Source organism: Pelophylax lessonae (assembly GCF_965119305.1).
Source record: "Pelophylax lessonae genome assembly, chromosome: 2".
Lineage (NCBI taxonomy): Eukaryota > Metazoa > Chordata > Amphibia > Anura > Ranidae > Pelophylax > Pelophylax lessonae.
In genome coordinates, this window is record NC_138769.1 from 543,835,858 (window position 1) to 543,861,377 (window position 25,520).

A 25,520-nucleotide genomic window follows, 5' to 3' on the forward strand; every position below is an offset into this window, starting at 1 on the left:
TGGTGCCCTATCCTGGTATATTATTACCATCCTATAGACTTGGGCTGTACTAGGAACCTGGGCATTGTAAAAAAGAAATACATAAAAAAATTCAATATATATATATATATATATATATATATATATATATATATATATATATATATCTCATATCATTTTTTTTTTAAATATAAATGTGTGTGTGTGTATATAGTGTGTGTGTGTATATATATATATATATATATATATATATATATATATATATATATATATATATATATATATATATATATCATATCATTTTTTAAAAAAAAAAAAATATAAATGTGTGTGTGTGTGTGTGTATGTATATATATATATATATATATATATATATATATATATATATATATATATATATATATTATTTTTTTTTTACAATGCTCAGTATCCTAGTACAGCCTAAATCTATAGATATTAATAATATACCAGGATAAGGCACCACATGCAGTATATATATATATATATATATATATATATATATATATATATATATATATTACAGGATTTATATAGTGCCAACAGTTTGCACAGCGCTTTGCAGTAAAAAAAATATATATATTTAATTATTTATTTATTTATTTATTTTTTTACTGCAAAGCGCTGTGCAAACTGTTGGCACTATATAAATCCTGTATTTTATAAATATATATGTATATGTTATGAAGCAGGGCTTGACAAATTTTGTTTTAAATCTAGGAGCCAGCTAAAAAAAAAAAAAAAATAATAATAATAATTAGGAGGCATTTTTTTTTTTTTTTTAACTAACTAATCTTACGGGTAAAACATGTAACATGTTCCCAAAGGTAAGCTTACCCTTTAACCCCTTTTGCTGCCAGAGCCGTTTTTTTTTTTTTTTTGCATTTTTTTTTGCATTTTTTTTTCTTTTTTTTTTCTATAAGCCCCTAGAGAATAAAATTTTGGTAGTTCCAAATTTTTGTCTTACAATATTACTGCAAAGGTATAGGAAACCCACAAATTCAATAAAAAAAAAAAAAACACACATTAAAAGTACATTTTTGAGGGCACAAAAAAAATGCAATAAATGACCCAATTTTTTTGGTAAAATAAAAAAACCCAGAGTAAATAGATACCCAACATGTCAAACCTTAAATATGCCAGTGCCCTATATTTTACATATGCAATTCTTTAAAAGCCCCCTATAAGTAATCAGTTTAGCATTATGAAGGTGGTCTGGTGCTAGAATTATTGCTCTCATTTCGGCGTGCGCAGTGATATATAACGTGTATTGCAACCAACGTTTTCAGGTGTAGGCACTGCGTGCATTTACGTTTGTACGGGGGGAGCCTCAAATTTTTTTTTGGGGGGGGAGGGTTTATGTGCCTTGTGTAACTTACATTTTTTACAACTATTTTTTTTTTTTTTGTGACAGGTTCTTTTTAATGATAAATCCAAGGTCTAAAATACCCTGCCCGTCTCCCCTGTGCTCCACTAAAATGTAATGCACATTGCACTACATTTCATTATTTTCCAGCCTTGATGGCCTGGGAAACTGTTAACAGGTACTCGTAAATTTTGTCACACTTCACTTCCAGGTCAACAACTAGACTGGGAGGAGAGCGGACATGTATCTAGTCTCCTCCCTCTCCCCACCCCCTCTACCAGGCGGCGCCCGCTATGGCGGACCTGGGCCGACAGATAGACAAGCAGAGCCCGGGATACTTAGCAGGGCGGTACATGCAGGGTATAGGGAGCATTCGTGCAGCAGCCCAGGTGCCAGGCGGAAACTTCTGGTCATAATGGTGACCTGAGGCCTGGGGTTTGTTGAGCCCTGTTATAAAGTATTCTTTATATATAAAAATTTTAAAATCCATGCTCGGTTCAAATATCATAAAAGGAAAATATTGGCAGCCACTTTATAAACTGTGATACCAGTCAAAGAAATATAGAAAAACATATAAGCAGCGCTCAAACATTAAATACAGTGCAAAAAGTTGACCTACATTGCATCGAGAACCAACCATATGTGCAAATGTGACCTTGTGCAAATGAATACTAATCATAACAATGAGTAAAAAACATAACAAAAATCAGTGCATGAGGAGTAAAAAAAAGTCCTTAGATGAAGTAAATCAATCCATCATGAAAGTGCACCGTGCAAATGTGAACAGTTTAGGGGATCTGTCACCAGAAGCATCCTCACACACAGGCCTCTTACCGGATATGCAGGACCATAAATGATAATGGTCAAACAGGCAAAAACAGCAAGCCAACCAGGAGAGCAGCTGCCAATGGACCATAAGGTGACTCAGACATGTTGGGGAAAGAACTTCCATAGTGAAGCCCATCAAAGTATTAAATGTTTTATTTTGGCTTGTTCGATACAACTTGTTGGTGGTTGGGTTTGCGTGATGTGGTCACTTGTAGGCAACTCCTGATGAGAGCCGGTCACACCCTCCTGTCATGCGAATTGGATGCAAGGAAAGGCGCATCCAATTCGCGTAAGTGTGAACCCAGCCTCAGTGCGATGTCAATTGTTGCATGCTTGTTGTAGATCAAGGACTTGAAAAAGCAACTAGCATTTGCAAATGAAAGATATTTGCACCTTCTAGATTTCTCTTAGGACAAATTTTTTTTACAGTGGTGTCACGGGATCAGTTTATAAATTAATGTAAACTTAGTGGAAAACTGCAAAAATGTTAAACTGTTGCCCATAGAAACCAATCCGGTGCTGTAGACCTTTTTTTTTCTCCGTCTTTGATAGCCACTACCTATGTTACAGCTGTTTTTATTTGTAGAAGGGTAAATGAATACCATATTCCACATAATGGTACAAGGAGACACTAAATATACAGTACCTACAATTCAAGAATAGTGGAGGGCTCTAGTGAGCAGAGCTTACAGTCCATTGAGGATAGTGATGAGCAAAGTTCAATTTGCTGAATGTTCGCCAACCAAATCCACCTACCCCTAACATAGTTCCCAAACCCAATTTAAATATATGGGAGTCGAATGTTGTCATTTTTTTTTTCCCAACATCAATTTGCAAACTTTTGGTAAAAAGGGCAAGAGTAGCTGGGAACTGCCACTGGGGAAATGTACCAATGCAAAATTAATACTGTTCAGTGGGTGGGGTCTTTAAATATGGCTTCAAGGACATAATTAAAAATACACAATTCCTTTAACCTCTTTACCACCGGAGGATTTTGCTGTCTTACGTCCAGGCCACTTTTTGCGATTCGGCACTGTGCGACTTTAACTGACAATTGCGCGGTCGTGTGAGGTACCCAAAACTAAATTTACATCCTTTTTTTTCCCCACAAACAGAGCTTTCTTTTGGTGGTATTTGATCACCTGTGTGATTTTTACTTTTTGCGCTATAAACAAAAAAAGAGCGTAAATTCTGAAATAAATAACAATATTTTTCACATTTTTTTTATATGAAATTCCCCCCAAAAAATGTAAAAATCAAAATTTTTTTAAATTTTTGCCCAATTTGTTTTCTGCTGCCTATGTTTGGTAAAAAAAAAAAAATAACAATAAGCGTATTTTGATTGTTTTGCGCAAAAGTTATTGCGTTTACTAACTAAGGGAAAGATTTCTGTCATTTTTGGTGGGTTTTTTTTTTTAACGAGTAATGGCGGCGATTTTTTTATTTTATTTTTTTGAGGGACTGCGACATTGCGGCGGACAGATCGGACCCTTGACTGACATTTTTGACACTTTTGGGGTTACCAGTGACATTACTACACTGTTACTGTAAAAATGACACTGGCAGGGAAGGGGTTAATTTTATTGGAGAGGGAGGGGATAATGTTTGCCTGGTGCTTACTGACATGTGGGGGGGGGGGGAGGTGACTGAGTGACACAAGGACAGATCGCATGTTCAGCTATGCTGAACCCTGCAATCTGTCACTTAGGAGATCCGCCCGCTTTGTTTACACAAGCGGGCGGATCTCCAAACTCGATTCCCCGACGATCAGGGAAGAGCAGCGGCGATCGCCGCTGCTCCTCCCCTGGCCCGACTCCCGCTGTGAATGAATACAGCGGGAGCGAGCCTCCGGCGGCGTGCGAGCGCCACCCACAAGGGGAGGAGTCCAGCGACGTAGGTCTACGTCGCTGGACGATAACGAGCCACTGTGCCGCAGTAGAGGCACAGTGAGCAGGGCTAAAGTGGTTAAATACCATGCTTGAGGGATGCTTAAAGCGGAGTTCCACCCAAAAGTTAAACTTCCGCTCATTTGCTTCCTCCCCCCCTCTGGTGCCACATTTGGCTTAAGGGGGGAATGGGTACCTGCTTTTGATAGGTACCCTTCCCCACTTCCGGGAGACAGCGCCGTCCACCGAAGTTCTGTCCTCCTTCTTGCATGCGCAGTAGGGAACTGGCTGTGAAGTTGAAAGGCTTCATTGCCAGTTTCCCTTAGAAGGAATGGCGGCGGCAGCCGATTTGAAAATCGGTTGGGGTGCTGACATCCCGGGCTCCCTGGACAGGTGAGTGTATATACAGTAAGTGTGTGTGTATGTATACATATATATTAAAATTCAACAGCTACAGTATTTGTAGCTGCTGACTTTTAATTTTTATTTCTCCAGGCGGAACTCTTCTTTAAACTTTCACATGATGTGGCGCACCTGTAGGAAGTACTACAATAATGTGACGGAAAAAAAAACTATGGCCACTAAATGACAGCTCTTATCCCTGACCTGCTTGTATTTTTAAACAAAGCAGCCAGGGAATCCTAGGAGACATCACTGACCACATATGATCATGACCATGTAGACGCTGACATCAAGCAGTATCCCTGGCCATTGCCTTTAGCTGCCAGCCAGGCCATCAAGAGAGGAGCATCTTGGCGTGTGTCATCCTGTATGTGTTGTTTGGGAACGCTCATCGCGATTGACAATTGGTTTATATAGCTGGACAGTGTCTGGTATGGATTGTAAGGACCCTTTTTTTTCTTTTGAGAGGGGACCCATGCCATTATGAACTATACCAGGCCACATGCCCCTAAAAAAAAAAAAAAAAACCCTTACCCCCCTCAATCCATACCAGACCCTTATACTGAATAGGGAACTGGTAGAAAGTTTGAAGGGAAACGCACACAAAAAAGGTGTGGGGATCCCCCAAAACGAATAACAGACCCTTATACTTGTATGCAGCCTGGCTGGATAGGAAAAGAAGGGGCAGCAGAGTGCACCCCCCTCCTAAACCATACTAGCCCAGGGAGTGTACATTGCCAGGGGGCCCCCCAGAAGAAGTGGTAATGGGAAATTGTTTTCCTCTTATTTGGCTGTTATTTTCTAGATCCTGCACCTTTTCATAGCTCATATCTCTAAGGGCTCAATTCACAGAGGCCAATAACATGCTTTATTTAGCCTAATGTGTGAGTAGTTGTGTTTTACTATGACTAATGTTATTTTACAGATAAAATCAATGTAAAAGTCAATTTGCAAAGATTAGCACACTGATTATCACTCCCTATACCAACACTAGCTTCAAGCTGTGGATGAATGGGTTCCAGTAGGTGTTTATTGAGTTGAGCAGGAAATGGAGGCTTTTCAGATGGTGATGAAATAAGACTTTTGTTTTTTTGGTTAAAATAGTTTACTTAAAATAATTCATCCATCTAAAGTGTATCTAGACCCAAACACGAAAATGTTAAGTGGGGTTATGTGACGGAGTGAGACATGTCAATGTTCTAAGAATGCTCTACCACGCTACTAACTGATTTGGTTGGAGTTCTTTTTCCTTTAGTATCTTCCCACCATAAACTGTATAATTACAGTACTGTGCAAATTAGTTAGAACAAACAGGATATTACAATGAGACAATTTCAAGTTTTCAAACCTATTTTTCTCTATCGTTTATTGACAGACGCAGCTCCATATAATTCTTGACTATTGGGTTTTGCTGTTCAGAACAGACTACCTCTCCACCCGGGGTGGGGGTGCTGACAGCCAGGGGGTACGCTGCGACTCAGGGTGATCCAGGTCGTATGCGTCGCGGCGAGGCGTTTCACTCGCAGGCCAGCCCCCGTCCATCGGGGCTCTGCCGTGGCGAGGCCTAGTGCTGGCCAGGCTGGGAGACCTTAAGGATCTAGCATATCCAGTCCAAAATCCAGCCAGGTGTTGCTTGTAGTTCTCTCAGAAACAAACTAACTAAAAAAGGTTCCCACAAAAACCCCAGCTAAGACCGAAGCCCCAGCAGGGAACTAGGTCATACTCCTAAACTAGGCAGAAACAAACTGAAGGCTATAGCAGAGTGTGGGGGTATAAGCCTGCAGGGACGGCCCCATAGGCGTGGTAAAGCTTTTTCCTGCCTAGTGTTCTACTCCTGTATGGGACAGCATAACCCAATGGTCAAGAATTATATGGAGCTGCGTCTGTCAGTGAACTTCAGAGAAAAGGATTTTACTGTAAGACAAAAATCCATTTTTTTTTTTTGTTTTTTTACGATCTGTCAGTAATTGATATGACCTCCCTTAGTTTTAAGTACCTCCCTCACCCTCTTAGGCATTGATGCCACACATTTTTCACACAAATCCTTTACTTAAGGTTTCCTAAACCACACTTGGAAAACAAAACAATTTCTATCGTTTTAATTGTTCTACAATCCATCTTTCTTATGCGAGCGTTCACAATTACCTACAGGTTTTCTATCAGGTTTAAGTCTGGTGAATTTCCTTGCCATTCCAAAACGTGTATTTGTATTTTTGTTGGGAAATAAAGTCCTTAGTTAACTTGGAATTGTGGCAGGGAGCTAGGTCTTGCTGGAACACTCAACCTTCATCGGAAAATCACCTCCTTAGTATCGGGGTCCGTTTTGCCGTATTACTGGTAATATGCCTTCAATGTTGTCAGTTTAACCACTTGCCTACAGTGCACTTTCACCCCCTTCCTGCCCAGACCGATTTTCAGCTTTCAGCGCTCTCACACTTTGACTAAGAATTACTCAGTCATGCAACACTGTACCCATACAAAAATTGTGTCCTTTTTTTCACACAAATAGAGCTTTCTTTTGATGGTATTTAATCACTACTGGGTTTTTTATTTTTTGTGCTATAAATAAAAAAAGACTGAAAATATCGTGAAAAAACGCATTTTTCTTTGTTTCTGTCATAAAATTTAGCAAATTAGTCATTTTTCTTCACAAATTTTGGCCAAAATTTATACTGCTACCTATCTTTGGTAAAAATAACCCAAGTAAGTGTATATTATTTGGTCTTTGTGAAAATTATAGAGTCCACAAGCTATGGTGCGAATCATTGAAAATTGATCACACTTGATCACGCCTGATGTACTGAAGGCCTATCTCATTTCTTGAGACACTAAAAAGTCAGGAAAGTACAAATACCCCCCAAATGACCCCTTTTTGGAAAGTAGACATTCCAAGGTATTTAATAAGGGGCATGGTGAGTTTTTTGAAATGGTAATTTTTTCACACAATGCTTTGCAAAATGAAGATTTTTTTTTTTTTTTTACAAATTGCCGTATTAACAGGTTATTTCTCTCACACAGCATATGTATACTTGCAACTACACCCCAAAACACATGCTACTACTCCTCCTGAGTATGGCGATACCACATGTGTGAGACTTTTTCACAGCCTGACCACATACAGAGGCCTAACATCCAAGTAGCAGCGTCCGGCATTCTAGGAGCACAAATTACACATATAATTTCCTGAAACCTATCGCACTTTTGAAGGCCCTGGAGCACCAGGACAATGGAAACCCCCATAAAATGACCCCATTTTGGAAAGCAAACAGCCCAACGTATAATTTTTGAGGCATAATGAGTCTTTTGAATATGTCATTTTTTTTCCACAAGTTTTTGGAAAATGTGGAAAGAAAATGAAAACACATTTTTTTTACACAAAGCTGTCCATTTATGCAATATTTCTAACACATAGCATGTACATAGCAAAAATTGCATCCCAAAATACGTTCTGCTATTCCTCCTGAGTATGGCGATACCACATGTGTAACACTTTTTCACAGCCTGGCCACATACATAGGCCTAACATCCAAGTAGCGCTTTACACAAAGTTGTCCATTTATCCACTTTAAGACTGGGCCTATTTTTGACACTTGGTGTTTACAAGCTAAAATCATTATTTTGCTAGAAAACTAATTGGAACCCCCAAACATTATATATTTTTTTTTTAGCAGAGACCCTAGAGAATAAAATGGAGATCGTTGCAATATTTTTTATTACACCATATTTGCGCAGCAGTCTTCCAAATGCGATTTTTTTTGAAAAAAATTCTCTTTTTTGAACTAAAAAATAAGAAAACAGTAAATTTAGCCCAATTTTTATCCATAATGTGAAAGATAATGTTACGCCGAGTAATTAGATACCCAACATGTCATGCTTCAAAATTGCGCATGCTCACAGAATGGCGCCAAACGTTGGTACTTAAAAATCCCCATAGGCAACATTTTAAAAATTTCTGCAGGTTACTAACTTAGAGTTACAGAGGAGGTCTAGGGCTCAAATTATTGCTCTCGCTCTAACGATCGCGACGATACCTCACATGTATGGTTTGAACACCGTTTACATATGTGGGCGGGACTTGCGTATGCGTTTGCTTCTGCGCGCGAGCTAACGGGGACATGGCGCTTTAATTTTTTTTTTTTTCCTATTTATTTTTTTTATTATTTTTTTATTTTCACACAGTTTAAAAAAAAAAAATGTTTTGATCATTTTTATTCCTATTACAAGGAATGTAAACATCCCTTGTAATAGAAATAGGCATGACTGGTCCTCTTTATTGTGAGATCTGGGGTCAAAAAGACCTCACACCTCACAACTACACTAAAAAAGAAGAAAAAAAAAAAAAATTGTTGAAAGAGGAAAAAAAAAAAAGGGGCCCTTTAAACCGGTTGCTAGGCAATGTCTTTTGACGTAGCTCCGGTCCTCCAAGACCATAGAGTCAAGTGAGGGCCATCTTGCCCTCACTCGACTTCCTGTCTCTGAGGATCCGGGACCGGATAGTTTTCCCCGCTGCCGGCGGGTCCGGTAAGCTGGGAAAACGTCTGGGACGCGGCAGGTGGGGGCACCTCTTCCCCTGCACCGTAAGGGTAATTCCGCGGCGAATCCGCCACTGGGACCACCCTTATCTGAAAGCCGACCGCCAGCCGTTTCAAAAAATACCGGGGTTATGGGGGCTATCTGCTGCCATAACCCCAGTATTTAGCTTTTAATGGCCGACGCATATAGTCGTTAGGCGGTCAGTAAGTGATTGCATGTATATGGCAAACAGGTGACGATGACTGATGGGGTGACAGGTGACGATGACTGATGGGGTGACAGGTGACAATGACTGATGGGGTGACAGGTGACAATGACTGATGGGGTGACAGGTGATGACTGATGGGGTGACAGGTGACGATGACTGATGGGGTGACAGGTGACGATGATTGATGAGGTGACAGGTGACGATGATTGATGAGGTGACAGGTGATGATGATTGATGAGGTGACAGGTGACGATGATTGATGAGGTGACAGGTGACGATGATTGATGGGGTGACAGATGACAATCACTGACGGGGTGACATGTGACGATGATTGATGGGGTGACAAGTGACGATCACTGATGGGGTGTCAAGTGATGATGACTGATGGGGTGACAGGTGACGATGACTGATGGGGTGACAGGTGACGGTGATTGATGTGGTGACAGGTGACGGGCGATGGTCACTGATGGGTGACAGGTGACGGGCGATGGTGCACGGCGGTACTGATGGCAGTCTCTGGTGACCGGTGAACTTTAGGCTACGTTCACATGTGAGCGTAGCGATCGCAGGCAGAATCACTGTGATTCTGCCCACGATCCGGAAATCATTGCAAATCGCGGGACGCCTGTGCGTTGCCCGTGATTTGCAATAGCACCCCAAACGCTGTGCGATGTTGCTGCGATTTCCGCCTGCCGAATCGCGGTAACATCGCGCAAACAACGCATGGCGCCCCAAAGAAGCTCTTGTACCTTTTTTGGGCGTCATGCGTTGTTTGCGCGATGTTACCGCAATTCGGCAGGCGGAAATGGCGGCAACATCGCACAGCGTTTGGGGTGCTATTGCAAATCACGGGCAACGCACATGCGTCCCGCGATTTGCAATGATTTCCGGATCGCGGGCAGAATCGCTGTGATTCTGCCTGCGATCGCTGCGCTCACATGTGAACGTTATGGGTGTCAATTTCTGGGCACTGATGAGGTGACTGTTGGGTGACAGGTGACATTGGGGGAGGGTTGAGGACTGTGTGGGGACATTTATTTCTGTGCTTTTACTTTGTGACAAGGTGTACAGGGCAGTATCTCACTGTTTCTAGCTCTTCTCCCCTCACACTGGAAACTGTATGAGGGGAGAAGAGCTAGTAACAGTGAGTTACTGCTCTTTGTTTACATTTTGTGATCGGCTGTGAATGGATTCACAGCCGATCACATAGTAAACAGTCACTGTCAGTCACGGTTTACTACTGCCGGTGACAGCTGTGTTCCTACGGAACACAGTGCCACCGACATGACCGCGCTGCGCGGTCATCTTGTGGACGCCTTCATTGTGATCAGCTGTGTCATTGGAACACAGCCGATCACGTGGGAAACAGCCACGCCCATTGGCTGTTTCCCCCCTGCCGGTGACGGGTGTCCCGGGGATACCCCGACACCGGCAGTGCAGGGCGGCGCGCACGCGATCGCGCGCCTACCCTGCTTAAAGTGCCGCCGTCATATGACGGCGGCCCAGGATAATGGTCGCTCCGCTCCGCCGTCATATGACGGCGGGCGGGCGGCAAGCGGTTAAAGAGGTTCTCCGGGCAAGCGCAGAACAAAGTTTGAGCTGTATCCATGAACATAAAACTGGGTTTCGTCTGAGAATATTCCTTTCTTCCACTGCTCTAAAGGCCAGTCTCTAGCTTCTTTGCCCAAAACAACCACTTCTTCTTCATAGTAGGTTTTAAGAGCTGCTTCTTACTGTGCATCTGTCTCTGCGACCACACTGGAGGAGTTTGCGGCGGACAGTGGAAACATCCACATGCAAACTCCATTTTGATGTCTCCACAGGTCTTCTTGGGTTTATAATGCTAATTATTCTGATCAGACCATCATCCCTCAGCCTTTTTTCTTCCACAACTTCCTTTCTGAGAAGTGTCCACAGACCATTTTTCTTGATACAGATTGACAATCCTTGAAACACTTGATTACCCCACACCAACTGCATTTACAGTGCACTGCATGCACACACCTGTTTATATAAGGTCCCACAGTTAACAGTGCATGTCAGAGCACAAACCAAGCCATGTAGTCCAAGGAACTGTCTGTAGACCTCCAAGACAGGATTGTATCGGGGCAAAGATTTAGGAAAGGGTACAGAAAATGTTCTGCAGCAGCAAAGGGCCCAATAAGCACAGTGGCCTCCATCTACTTTAAATGAAAGAAGTTTGGAACCACCAGGACTCTTCCTAGAGTGGGCTGCTCGGCCAAACTGAGCGATTGGGGAGAAGGGCATTAGTCAGGGAGGTGACTAAGAACCTAATGGTCACTCTGACAGAGCTCCAGCGTTTCTCTGTGGAAAGAGGTGAACCTTCCAGAAAAGCAACCATCCCTGCAGCACTGCACCAAAAAGGCCTGTATTATGGTAAAGTGGCCAGACAGAAACTACTCCTTAGTAAAAGACACACGACAGCCCATCTGGAGTTTGCCAAAAGGATCCTGAAGGACTCTCAGACCATGAGAAACAAAATTCTCTGGTCTGAGAAACAAAGATTGAACTCTTTGGCCTGGATGGCGAGCGTCATGTCTAGAGGAAACCAGGCACCGCTCATCACCTTACCGATACCATCCCTACAGTGAAGCATGATTGTGGCAGCATCATGCTGTGGGGATTGTTTTTCAGTGGCAGGAACTGGGCGACTAGTCAGGATTGAGAGAAAGATGAATGCAGCAATGTACCGAGACATCCTTGAATAAAACCTGCTCCAGAGCGCTCTGTACCTCAGACTGGGGCGAAGTGTCCTCTTCCAACAGGACAACGACCCTGAACACACAGCCAAGATAACAAAGAAGTGTCTACAGGACAACTCTGAATATCCTTGAGTGGCCCAGACTTGAACCCGATTGAACATTTCTGGAGAGATCTGAATATGGCTGTGCACTGATGCTCCCCTTCCAACCTGATGGAGCTTGAGAGGTCCTGCAAAGAAGAATGGGAGAAACTGCCCAAAAATAAGTGTGCCAAGCCTTGCAGCATCATACTCAAAAATACTTGAGGCTGTAATTGGTGCCAAAGGTGCTCCAAAAAAATCATTGACTAATTATTATGTACATGTGATTTTTTTGATTTTTTTTAACAAATTTGCAAAGATTTTAAACAAACGTCTTTTTATATTGTCATTATGGGGTATTGTTTGCAGAATTTTGAGGAAAATAATGAAGTTAATCGATTTTGGAAATAGACTGAAACATAACAAAATGTGGAAAAAAGGGAAGCGCTGGGAATACTTTCCGGATGCACTATATGATGCAATGAGACAGGTGAATGCGTTCTGTGCAAAGAATGCTCCACTGTGTGGTACACTGATTTAGTTGGAGGGTTTACCTTTTACCAAACCTCAGTCTGAAAATGGAAAAACTCTTTAAGGGCTCATGCACACTGCAGTCTAAAAAGAAAAGCTATGTTTACAAGCATTTGAGCTTTTATTTCAGCTTGAAGAACGTTTTTGAGCATGAGCATTTTTTTTTTTTTTTTTTTTAATCAATTCCTCCCCTCAGCCAATTTTTTTCCTATTTATTTATTTATTTATGTTGTGCGTTTTCAAGCTTCTTTAAGCTTTCTAATGCTTTTTCATGCTCTTTTGCGTGTTTTTGGGCACTTAGGCGCCTTTTCTGCTCCTAAAGCTCCTCTCAAAAATGTGAGTTTGGGGGTTTTATTTCCTACCTGTGAAAGCATATGCCTGTAAACTCCTGAAAAAGCCATAGTGTGCATTGACAAATTGGCTAACATGGAGCTTCCAGGAAGAAAAAAATAACAGCTCAAAAGCCTGTAGGAGCAGCTTTTGAGTTGCAGTGTGCATGGGCCCATACTGTGGAAGTTTTGTATGCCAAGAATAATAAAGTTTTGACTTGAGGAGAGATTGCAGAGGCTGCAAGTGGCCAGGGATCACCTAGGTTGGAGTTGTATTCTGTTGTTCTTGATGATTGGTCAACCCATGTATGAGCAGCATTACAAACCATGTTCTTTTGCCTTGTGACCCAAGCTACAGTGTCCAATGAGTGCATCTGACTTATCGTTTTGACTTCTACATTATGTGTCAGTAGCTGCAATATTACCTTAACCACGGTGCTGGTTATCAGAGGTTCTCAATGACCTATAATACAAACTGTATTAGTAGCCATCATGTATATGCCCCAAGACTTGTTCGGCCTTAAGCATCGGAGGTCATAAGATATGCCTATAGGCTATAGAACCGGAGCCCAGTAGTAAATATTTGCAGATCCCAAAGTCTGGCAGTACACTGTTAATATTGGATTTCCATATGTAAGAATTATTGCATTTAGGGCTTACATTTTGTTGAGATGACCCCACTAAAACCAAGTTTTCCTTAAAACACACTACAGAATTTGTCCTTTTTTTTTTTTTTTTTTTTTTCCCCAATTTTGAAAGCTACTCAAACCATTCCTATGTGAAAACAATAATTTTATGACGTTGTGTATGCATAGTTTAGTAATGTAGATCCTTGTTAATATGAGGATATCCAGCTTTAAAATCCATCACTACTGACTGCACATTGATGCCTCGTATATTTATACTAATTCTGCGTGTTAGCTGGAATAAATGACGCACAAGCAATCAGTAACTCCTCCTGTGGGATCAGAATGGAAAGTACTTCTTAACTTCGCACATTATTTGGTGTCTACACCTGGGTAGTTTATAAGATGTGACTTGAATAAGCAATAATAAGCAACTCTTTTTATGTATTTTTAGCTTTCCTATCAAATTACCAAATTCATCCACTGTGTTTTCCCACAATAATTCATAATGTACATTTCAGATGTTGTCTGCTTAGTATAGGTTGGTGTAATCCCCCATCTAAATACATTTTTCTGGAATAAATGCTGGCCAAAATACAAACGTTAACTCTTAATTTCAGCTCTTAACTTACCCCAACTTTCATCAGAATTGTACTATGGTGTCTCCATCCCCGTGGGAAGTGGATTCTGAATGCTGTAGCCTTCCCATCCCAGCAGGATGTGGGCCTTGTATAGTTGTATACTTTGGTCTCATCTTCCCAATAGGATTTCAGCCTTGTAGGACGGCATGACATCATTAAACTAGGATTTGATGTCGTTAATTACAGGTTACATGCTGTGGCAGCATACCCTCACTATGATACCCTGAAGATGCTGGCTCTCTTAAGCTGTATGCTATGACTGAAGAACATCACATTCTGCAAGCATTTGTAAGCATTGAGGGGTTGATTTACTAAAACTGGAGAGTGGCTATCATGGACATCTGCACCAGATTTTGCATTCAGCTTCAGCTTCAATTAAGCTTCGACAAAAAAAACCTGGAAGCTGGTTGGTTTCTATTCAGAGCTGCACCAGATTTTGCACTCTCCAACTCCTGACTTTAATTCCTAAGATAAATACATGGAGGCTGCCATTGCTGACCTCCCATTCTGAAATGTTAGTTGCTTGGTTGAGGTTCTAGAGGAAGAGGCAGGGATCAGCAAGCTGCAACAATGGCAGGCTTGGCATATGGCAGAGCTGGTAAACAAAGAAGGGAGGGTGCATTTCAAAACCATAGTGTAGGGCAATGAGCGAAAGGACTTTATTAAGAAAACAAAGATTCTACTCACAGGGCCACAAAAAATGGGGAAGCATAAAAGCAGAGTAGGGTGATCTTGGTTCAGGCTCCAAAAAGTCAAACACAAAGCATGGAGGGAACGGTGGATAGCGTCTAGACCGCTGTCAGGAACCCAGCCAGGAGGGATGGAAAGAGCACCTCAGGATCACACTCTCCCGACTCAGCCAGCCCCAAGGTGATGTCACGACGGGAGCTGCACCAATCCAGATGCATTTCGAAATAACCAGTTCTGGGGCCATTTTTTGCTATAGGACACTGTGTACTTTAACAATTGCACGACTGTGCGACGCTGTACCTAAATACATTTTTTCTTCTTCCCACAAATAGAGCTTCTTTTTGGTGGTATTTGATCACCTCTGAGTTTACTTTATTTTTTGTACTCTAAACACAAAATGACCGACCATTTTGAAAAAAAAAAAAACAATATTTTTTACTTTCTCCTATAAAACATATTCCATAGAAAAATGTAAAAAATCTAATTTCATTATCAATTTAGGCCAATATGTATTCTGCTACAAACTTTTGGTGGAAAAAAAATCCCAATAAGCGAATATGGATTGGTTTGCGCAAAAGTTATCGCGTCTACAATCTAGTGATCGACCGATCTGTTTTTTTTTTACCGCCGATACCGATTTTTTTCTTTTTTTTTGGTCATCGGGTATCGTCATGACATCACTTCCGGGTACTTAGCGGCCCCGAATTCAAAGAAATGGAGACCCGGTCAGATGTGGTGAAGGTAGGATGCCCGGGTCTCCCGGTGGGACAGGCGACCCGGGCGAGCCACGGAAGGCGGCGGGAGGGGGGAGATGTCTCCTCCCACTCCTTGGAATGACAGCGGAATGGCTTCTCAGCCGCATCAGTTGTCATTACAAGACAGCTGACCGTCAGCTATGGACACCGGTATCGGAGTGATGCCTCTAGCTGCAAGCATTACCCTGGTACATGCACTTTCCCAAAATATCAGCAATATCGGTAAATCAAAAGTCCGATTCTGATATATCAGGGAAAGTGCATATCAACCCTCGATATATCAGCTTTGCCGATAATCGGTTGATCACTACTACAAACTATAGGATATATTTATAGAATTTAATTTTTTTTACTAGTAATAGTGGCAATCAGTGACTCTTAGCAGGACTGCGATATTGCGAAGGACAAATTGGACATCAACTGACACTTTTTTTGGGAACCAGTGACCCTAATACAGTGATCAGTTCTAAAAATATGCACTGTCACTGTACTAATCACATTGGCTGGGAAAAGGTTAACATCAGGGGCGATCAAGGGGTTAACTGTGTGCCTAGCTGGTGTTTTACTGTAGTGGGGGAGGTGCTTGTGCTAGGGGAAGGCATAGATCTGTATCCCTGTTTTGCAGAAATCAACTATTGATCCAGGAATCCTCCACAAGAGCACTAGTGTCATCCTGTTACTTTAATATATGTAACAGAATTAGGAGTGGTAGAGAAGGACCTTTGAACTAGGTAGGCAGGGACAGCAGTTCAGGATTGAGGCAGTCATGGAAGTTGAAATATTTCACCCTTTGCAGTCTTCTTTAGAACATGCAAGACCTTATCTTCAGCTTTTTAATAATACTATATATGGATTTTATTTTTTTTCTGTAGGGTTAGTGAACCATGAACACCTACCACATTCCTGCAGGATTCCATGGCAGCCAGTCACTTAAATTCATGAGGCATTAGTCACATGATATCTACTAAAGAGAAGGATGAGCCAGTCAACAGCTCTGCCTGAACTCTAACCCTCCTTTTTTAAGCGATTATATGACTAGTGCACATCTGTTCATGTGATCGGCACAATGCGATTATGAAGCATTAATTTCAGCAGCCAATGAATGTTATGCAGTCTGTTTCATTGTATCAACTCAAAAGGAAAAGTTGTCTTTTTTAACTACAGTCTGCTTTGTAGAAGTGGAGCCTACTTATTTTGGATAGAATAAGGAAGGGTTAGAACCTGTCTAACCCTAATGGGATATTTTTAATCGCTTCCTATCCCAGATGCAGCAGTAACTAAAGCTGGTCATACACTGTTCAAATTTTGGCTGGTTCCTAATGTAACGGAAAAAATTAACTTTGCTAGGAGGCCCTATCTGCCCCCTCATGTCTAAAATGTTCCAAGTGAAGGAACCAGGCAGAAAATTGTTGGCCGAACAGCAGCTGCATCCAATCGGCTGGAAACACTGTTTGAGTATTGTGATAGTTACTGGTACTACAGGGGACTCCTCTGTTTGCTGTAAAGCTGCAGGCTGAACGAAAAAAAAAAAAAAAAACCTTGCAGTGTATGACCAGCTTCTGACTGTAAAGTAAAGTGGAATCTCCCTCTGGGATGATGGACAGCAGCAAAAGCCTGCTCAATATTGTACGGGATTTATATAGCGCCAACAGTTTGTGCAGTGTTTTACTTTAAAGGGAGACAATACAGCAACAATGCAATTCCATACAAGAGGGTTAAGAGGGCCCTGCTCCTGGGGGCTTACAATCTAATAGGGAGGGCTAGTGAAACAAAGGGTAAAAACTGTGAGGGATGAACTGATGGGAGAAATAAAAGATTTGGTTTTTAGCTGAAGGCAGGATAGGCTTCCCCGAAGAAAGGAGTTTTCAGGGATTGCCTAAAAATGGAAAAAGTTGGAGATAGCCTGACAGATTGGGGTAGGGAGTTTCAGAGGATGGGAGAGGCTCTGGAGAAGTCTTGGAGGTGAGCATGGGAGGAGATCATGTTTTTGGCCCTTCTCTTCTTTGAGCAGCTGTATTTTTTTTAAAAATGGGTACTCGACCTGTGGCCCTCCAGCTGACGCAGGACTGCAAGTCCCATCATGCCTCAGACTTGCAATGCGTCATGGCACTTGTAGTTCTGCAACAGCTAGAGGGCCACAGGTTGAGCACCCATGCTCTAAAAGGTTTAACGGTGTGTTATGTAAGAGAAGAGTTTATCGAATTGTAAGAGCTTTGACTCCTTTGTGACAGCACTTGTTCATATAGAAGACCATATTTACCCCTTCCTGCCCGCTGAATGATGGCTACAGCGCGGGCTTACTTTGCCGGGAGGACAACTATCCCGAGACCTTGGGCTTCGGACTCAGCTGATCAGAGTAAAGGACCAATCACAGCGGCCCTTTACCACGTGATCAGCTGTGTCCAATGACAGCTAATCATGCAAGTAAACACAAGCCAGTTATCGGCTTTTCTTTCCTCACGCTGACAGTGTAGGGAGAGAAAAAGAGCCGATAACCAGCTTGTGTTAAAGGAACATCAGCATTGATTATTGGAGCACTAATTATCAGAGTCTTGATTACCAGTGCTGCCAATCAGTGACTCCTCATCAGGGCTGCCTATTGGTGCCTCCTATCAGTGCCACTTTTTAGTGCTCATCAGAACACATCAGTGGCCATCAGTGCAGCCTCATCAGCGCACATCAGTGAAGGAGAAAAATTACCTGTATGAAAAATTTTTGATAAACTATGAAAATGTTTTATTTTTTACAGAATGTTTGGTCTTTTTTTGTTTGTTTAGCAAAAAAAAACAACAAAAACCCAGTGGTGATTAAATACCACCAAAAGAAAGCTCTATTTGTGTGAATAAAAATGTCATTTGGGTACAGTGTTGCATGACCGCACAATTGACATTCATTCATATTGACATGCTTTTTCAGATGTGTTGCTATCTTATTTTGAAAGACTCATTCATTTGGCTTTGCATGGCAAAATGCGGGTGAAATTAACAAAAATGCTGCATTTTTTTCCCAGTGCACTGGGTAGATGAAAACCAATTTATTTTTCTCATGTCCGACCAGATTACCTGTATCAAAAATAAAGGCAAATAAATACATGACAACTGGTGCGGTGGAAATCTGACCACATGCATTTACCTGTTATGGGACAGTAGGCAGGATTTCTTAACCTACAATAAAAAAGCATACACCTGTATTTTTTTGGAAAAATATTGGCCGCGGCCGTTTATTATTGGTTTTAAGAGCCCATTCAGACAGGGGCGACACGACTTGCTGGGGCAACCTGTGAAGTCGCGGTGCACATGTGCACCGCGACCTCGGCGCGACATGCACGGACTTCATATCATTAAAGTCCATGCAAGTCGCCTCCAGGTCGCCCCAAAGTAGTACAGGACCCTTTTTCTAAGTCGGAGCGACTTGTGTCGCTCCTATTAGAACGGGTCCTGTGCTAATCAATGGCAGGCGACCAAGTCGCCTGACAAGTCGCGCTAGTGTGAATGGACCCTAAAACTTTCAAATATATAATAAAACATCAACACTCTCAACAGCCTAGCAACCACGGCTCAGGCTGGATAAATAAAATTACAGGTAAAACCATAACTTCCACTCACGTATAAAAAAACCCCTCTCCCTTTGCTATAGCAAAGGTGACCCACCACATAACAGCTGCGACAAGGGAGGGGGGGATGGGGAACTCACACCGCTGAGACTTCTGAGGCGAATGAGCCCCTCTGAGGCGAGCCCCCCTTTATATAGGGGCCTCAGGGGGCTCTAGAAGCTTCTACACTAAACCTATTCCTATTGGTGCTCTGACCCCTGCAAAGCTACGCCCACTCCAGCTGCTCCCCCAGGGTATCCTAAATCTCCCTCCCTTTTTTACCTGAGGAAAAAAGGAGGGAAATAATACCTCAATAACCTAACTTATCTTCAAGCCACTCTCCCATGAGGAAAAGGGGGCTTATTATAGCCTTCCCTTTTCCTCTCATTCTTCATACTGCCACGTGTTTGACGTTCTCGGCATTCTAGCCATATAAACCTATTCATTTCAATGTGCGTATTTTATGTACTTTTAACACACAAAGCAAACATCAAAGAGGTACTACTAAATTGTTTTTTTTTTTTCTGCATTTTAGAGGCCGCAAGAAGAAAAATACCCTGTAGGACCTTGGCTGCTGGCACTGTTTGTGTTTGTTGTTTGTGGATCAGGTATGAATACAAAGCAAGGAACATTGCCATACCATCAATAGCTGTCAGTTGAATTGAATGCTAAGCTTACTAAGAATTAATGAATGTGTATTTTAGTAGGTATTGAGGGAAGGGAAGAAAATGAATCTCATGCACATGTTACAGATGAAGGCTTAATTTCTATAACTGGTAATCTGCCGGTAATAACCCCTTTAAAAAGGAACCCATATAATTACAACAGAGGCACTTTTTGGATATGGTTAGTAATGGAAGTGTACTAAGAGATAGTTGTAGATAATTCTGGACTTCATTCTTTGCATACTGCATTTTCCTTTTCCTCCCCATTCTTCTCACAATGGCCAATTTCCTGGGCAGATGAATCCATCTCCCTTTACTTCCTGGAACCTAGACCTCTGCCACTTAGAACATGTGACAGGAACTTCCCAGGGTGCTTCAGTGAGGCCCTGGTTAATCACCAGTGCCTCACTCAGGGCTCAATTCACAAAGAGTTAAATTCCATATAGGTATTTTTATAAATTACCACATGAGATAAATTTCATAAGCCCCTGCAATTAATTAAACAAACATTAAATTACATATGCAATGTTCCTGTTAATTCATGCAGTGTTTTCCTCTTGATTCATGTGAACAGACTCAGTCTAGCTTGCCGAAGATGTCATTTCTGGGGGCATTTCAAACAGGCTCTGCACAGGAAGAAGGAGAGCGAGAGGTCCAAGTACCAGCATGCCCCAGACGATTGTCATAAGGGGACGGGGTCGCCCGGCAACCTCATCGGGTGGTACCCAACCTTTAGTTTATTTAGCGGCGGGAGGCGTCGGAGCAGTCATTCAGAAGGAGCCAAGCGTCCGTGCGGGTCGTTTTTTTTTTTTTTTCCCCCATATGGGTCAACAGCTGCCATTCATCATGCTTAACAATGGATCTACTCCGGGCACATTTTTCTTCTTTTTTTTTTGGGGGGGGGGGGAGGGGGGACGTTTAAATAAAGGACTTGTCAAAAACTATGTGTGTGTGTGTGTGTTTTTATTTACTTTGCACTTTTTGGTGAATGATAATCATTCACGTAGGGGGAGGCCGGGATCTGAGGGCCCCCTTGTTAAAGGGGGCTTCCAGTTTCTGATAAGCCCCTACCTGCAGATTCCTACAAACACTACCCAGGGTTGTGGGAAAGAAGCCCTTGTCCCCATGGTGCTTTGGGGGGGACAAGAGGGGAGCTCGTCCCTTTCATTTCCTGGCCTGCCAGGCTGCATGCTCAGATAAGGGTCTGGCATGGGTTTTTGGGGGGACCCCGTGCCATTTTGATTTATTTTTTAGGGTGTGGTTACCCTTAAAATCCAAACCAGACCTGAAAGCAATTCTTTTGTTTTGATATTTACTGGTAAGGACACTGGTGGGTGCCTGCTCCTTAACCAGTGCTAATTAAATATATTCCTTGAATAATATGTGGCTAGACCACGACTTCGTCAGCGAATGTATTTATATAGTTTAGTGAATTGACTTTCAGTCAGTTTATGTGGTATTTACAGTACGTGTTTTATTTTACCAGTGCAGTAAATACCACATAAACTGAGAGTAAATTGACATTTTTTAATATCGCATGAGATAATTGGAAGAAATGTGTTATGTGATCCAATTCTCTCATGCAAGATTCTTTAGTGAATTGAGCCCTCAACCAGCAAGTAGAAAAAAACAGTAATTGTAAGTAAAAGGAAAGAATGTTTTAATGAATGAGGCAGTTTAACCTTAAGCTGTGTAGGAGTTTTTTTCTTTTTTTAGTTTCAGGGTGATAAGGATGTGGAACTCTCTTCCACAAGTGGTGGTGTCAGCAGAGAGTATTGATCTATTTAAAAGACCGACGTGCATCCTAATGAACACAACATACAGGGATATGGGAAATGAGTATCAGGTTGAACTGGATGGACCATTGTCTTTATTCAACCTTACCTAATATGTAACATAAGACTATTTCATATCAGCATGCAGAGTTGTATGGTGATGTGATTTTTAGTGAAAGGGGGAAGGTCTCCAACAGCCACATAGGTTTTGCTCTTTTCTTCTTCTCAATTGACTGTAAATTGTATAGGGATTCCAAGGTACCTTTTGTGAATGCAACACTGTCTGCATTTTACTAATGACATGGTAGACAGCAAGGGAGGAAAAGAAAAACTTTATTTCATTAAAATTTGTATCAGTTAAAAAAAAAAAAAGTTATGTCATTTTTATTTAGTACAGCATACATATTATTTTTTACAAATAAGCGTCTCTGAAACTTTCAACACAACTGTGCAGAACAGGAAAGGAATAATGAATTGCTTGTGTTTCTCTTTGTGAGCCATGTGTGTAATCTGAACTTCAGATCCTGAACTTGCCTATTGCTTGCAAAGTGAAAGGGCTCAGTTACACCATCATTTGTAACTGTGCTAAGACACAAGTGTTCACTGCACCCCAAAACGGCAGGAAAAACCTTTCCGGCATTTCAGCTCAAGCTTGCTGCATCTTTTGTTTAGTTTTGGGAAAGTACACATTATAATCATTGGTAACACATTTTAAAATGCACTAAAATCACAATACAGATTTTAATCAGTGTGCTTTACGTCACATGTTCATAAGTTGTATATGTGTCTACATTTCATTTTATTGGCCTAATGCAAGGCTAGGCTCACCCTCCAAGACCATAACAAACAACAAATGGGAGGATTTGTTTTTTTCTTGCACAGCTTTTCCAGTTGTCAATCCCAATCTGCCCCTCCTATGCAGAGAAATGTGTGCAATTTTGGAATTTTCCAGGCTATAACCAACCTAACTTGTTTTGGAACAATCATCCATGAGCTCAGCTCTGCATCGATAACAGTCATTCTATCATTGTTTGTTCCATTTTTACTTATTTTTTTCTTCAGATTTGAGATCTCAAGTTTGTAATATATTACTGAGGATCTCGTATAGATTTAGAATCTGTAATCCTGGCCTGGGGAATAAACCCCCGTTTTTAACCTATATTGTTAGGCAGGTTGATTCGGTTTGTTAGCAGACTGGTCGGTGAGTATGGTTCACTTAAAGCCAGTTGTTCTCACGCACCTCATTTAAAGTCCCAATCTTTTTTCCCTTAATTTCCTGGTGTGGGGAGTGAAGGTCGGGACGGTTGCTAATCCAAGGCTTCGGCAACATAACAAAAATAATGCAGCATTGGTGTTTCATGTAGTTAAAAATATTAACGTCATGTGTTTTCCACAAAAAACGCATCACCAGGGGTGGGAAAACGGGCAATAAGGGGATATAATGACACTAACATTAAAATACAAAATGCTTTATTACAATATTAAAAAGATGTTAAAAGCAACTATCAAAGTTGATGCCAAATCATTTGAAGTATAATGACCCATGTCACATAATTTCACATACAAAACAGTGTGATGAAACACATACCACATTATGTAAAAATGGTGTTATGGATCAATGCGTTTCACAGAAATAGTGCTTCCTCAGGGTCCAACAGAGTTCAATAGCAAATAATGTAGCTATACAAAAAAAAAACACACACACACACGTTGATATAATACAAAGCACACACATTACATATACTTACAATATTGTATTATTACATTACACATTATTTCATCATTAATCAAACACTGGTTCCTATTGTAAAGGGGCTGAGGAAGAGACAAAAAAAATATATGATTAAAAAACCCCACTATTACACTTCAGTTGAGTAGACCTCAATGTTCTTTCATGGTTGCTATATTTTTAATATTGTAATAAAGCATTTTTGTATTTTTTTTTCGTGTCATTATATCTCTGAAGAGGCGCATTTAAAATCCCATTATTGCGTTTTCCCACCCCCATATGTTTTTGGAAAAACATGAGAGTTCCTAATGGATTGGGGATGGTTCCTTAGCGGAATGATTTTGGCATTTGGTTCCACCCTTGATATAGAGATATATATATATATATATATATATATACAGTGGGTACGGAAAGTATTCAGACCCCCTTAAATTTTTCACTCTTTGTTATATTGCAGCCATTTTCTAAAATCATTTAGGTTCATTCTTCTTCCTCATGAATGTACACATAGCACCCCATACTGACAGAAAAACACAGAATTGGTGACATTGTTGCAGATTTATTAAAAAAGAAAAACTGAAATATCACATGGTCCTAAGTATTCAGACCCTTTGCTGTGACACTCAAATATTTAACTCAGGTGCTTTCCATTTCTTCTGATCATCCTTGAGATGGTTCTACACCTTCATTTGAGTCCAGCTGTGTTTGATTATACTGATTGGACTTGATTAGGAAAGCCACACACCTGTCTATATAAGACCTTCCAGATCACAATGCATGTCAGAGCAAATGAGAATCATGAGGTCAAAGGAACTGCCTGAAGAGCTCAGAGACAGAATTGTGGCAAGGCACAGATCTGGCCAAGGTTACAAAAAGATTTCTGCTGCACTTAAGGTTCCTAAGAGCACAGTGGCCTCCATAATCCTCAAATGGAAGACGTTTGGGACGACCAGAACCCTTCCTAGAGCTGGCCGTCCGGCCAAACTGAGCTATCGGGGGAGAAGAGCCTTGGTGAGAGAGGTAAAGAAGAACCCAAAGATCACTGTGGCTGAGCTCCAGAGATGCAGTCAGGAGATGGGAGAAAGTTGTAGAAAGTCAACCATCACTGCAGCCCTCCACCAGTCGGGGCTTTATGGCAGAGTGGCCCGACGGAAGCCTCTCCTCAGTGTAAGACACATGAAAGCCCGCATGGAGTTTGCTAAAAAAACACCTGAAAGACTCCAAGATGGTGAGAAATAAGATTCTCTGGTCTGATGAGACCAAAATAGAACTTTTTGGCCTTAATTCTAAGCGGTATGTGTGGAGAAAACCAGGCACTGCTCATCACCTGTCCAATACAGTCCCAACAGTGAAGCATGGTGGTGGCAGCATCATGCTGTGGGGGTGTTTTTCAGCTGCAGGGACAGGACGACTGGTTGCAATCGAGGGAAAGATGAATGCGGCCAAGTACAGGGATATCCTGGACAAAAACCTTCTCCAGAGTGCTCTGGACCTCAGACTGGGCCGAAGGTTTACCTTCCAACAAGACAATTACCCTAAGCACACAGCTAAAATAACGAAGGAGTGGCTTCACAACAACTCCGTGACTGTTCTTGAATGGCCCAGCCAGAGCCCTGACTTAAACCCAATTGAGCATCTCTGGAGAGACCTAAAAATGGCTGTCCACCAATGTTTACCATCCAACCTGACAGAACTGGAGAGGATCTGCAAGGAGGAATGGCAGAGGATCCCCAAATCCAGGTGTGAAAGACTTGTTGCATCTTTCCCAAAAAGACTCCTTGCTGTATTAGATCAAAAGGGGGCTTCTACTAAATACTGAGCAAAGGGTCTGAATACTTAGGACCATGTGATATTTCAGTTTTTCTTTTTTAATAAATCTGCAACAATGTCAACAATTCTGTGTTTTTCTGTCAGTATGGGGAGCTATGTGTACATTCATGAGGAAGAAGAATGAACCTAAATGATTTTAGCAAATGGCTGCAATATAACAAAGAGTGAAAAATTTAAGGGGGTCTGAATACTTTCCGTACCCACTATATATATATATATATATATATATATATATATATATATATATATGAGGACTCTGGGGGCGCTGTCTGTTCCCGGGAAGGAAGTGCACACCTCTGGTCTGAGAGAAAACCTGAGACTACACCCGAGATCC

At 41.5% G+C, this 25,520-nt stretch overlaps 1 protein-coding gene across 1 annotated transcript in view; it reads left to right on the top strand.

Moving 5' to 3' along the window:
* Positions 1-25,520, top strand: part of SERP2 (stress associated endoplasmic reticulum protein family member 2) — a 51,128-nt gene that overhangs the window by 560 nt on the left and 25,048 nt on the right. The window contains exon 2 of the mRNA XM_082248568.1: positions 19,723-19,795. Within this exon, the coding sequence (XP_082104694.1) occupies positions 19,723-19,795 (73 nt within the window). The remainder of the gene's footprint in view (positions 1-19,722; positions 19,796-25,520) is intronic.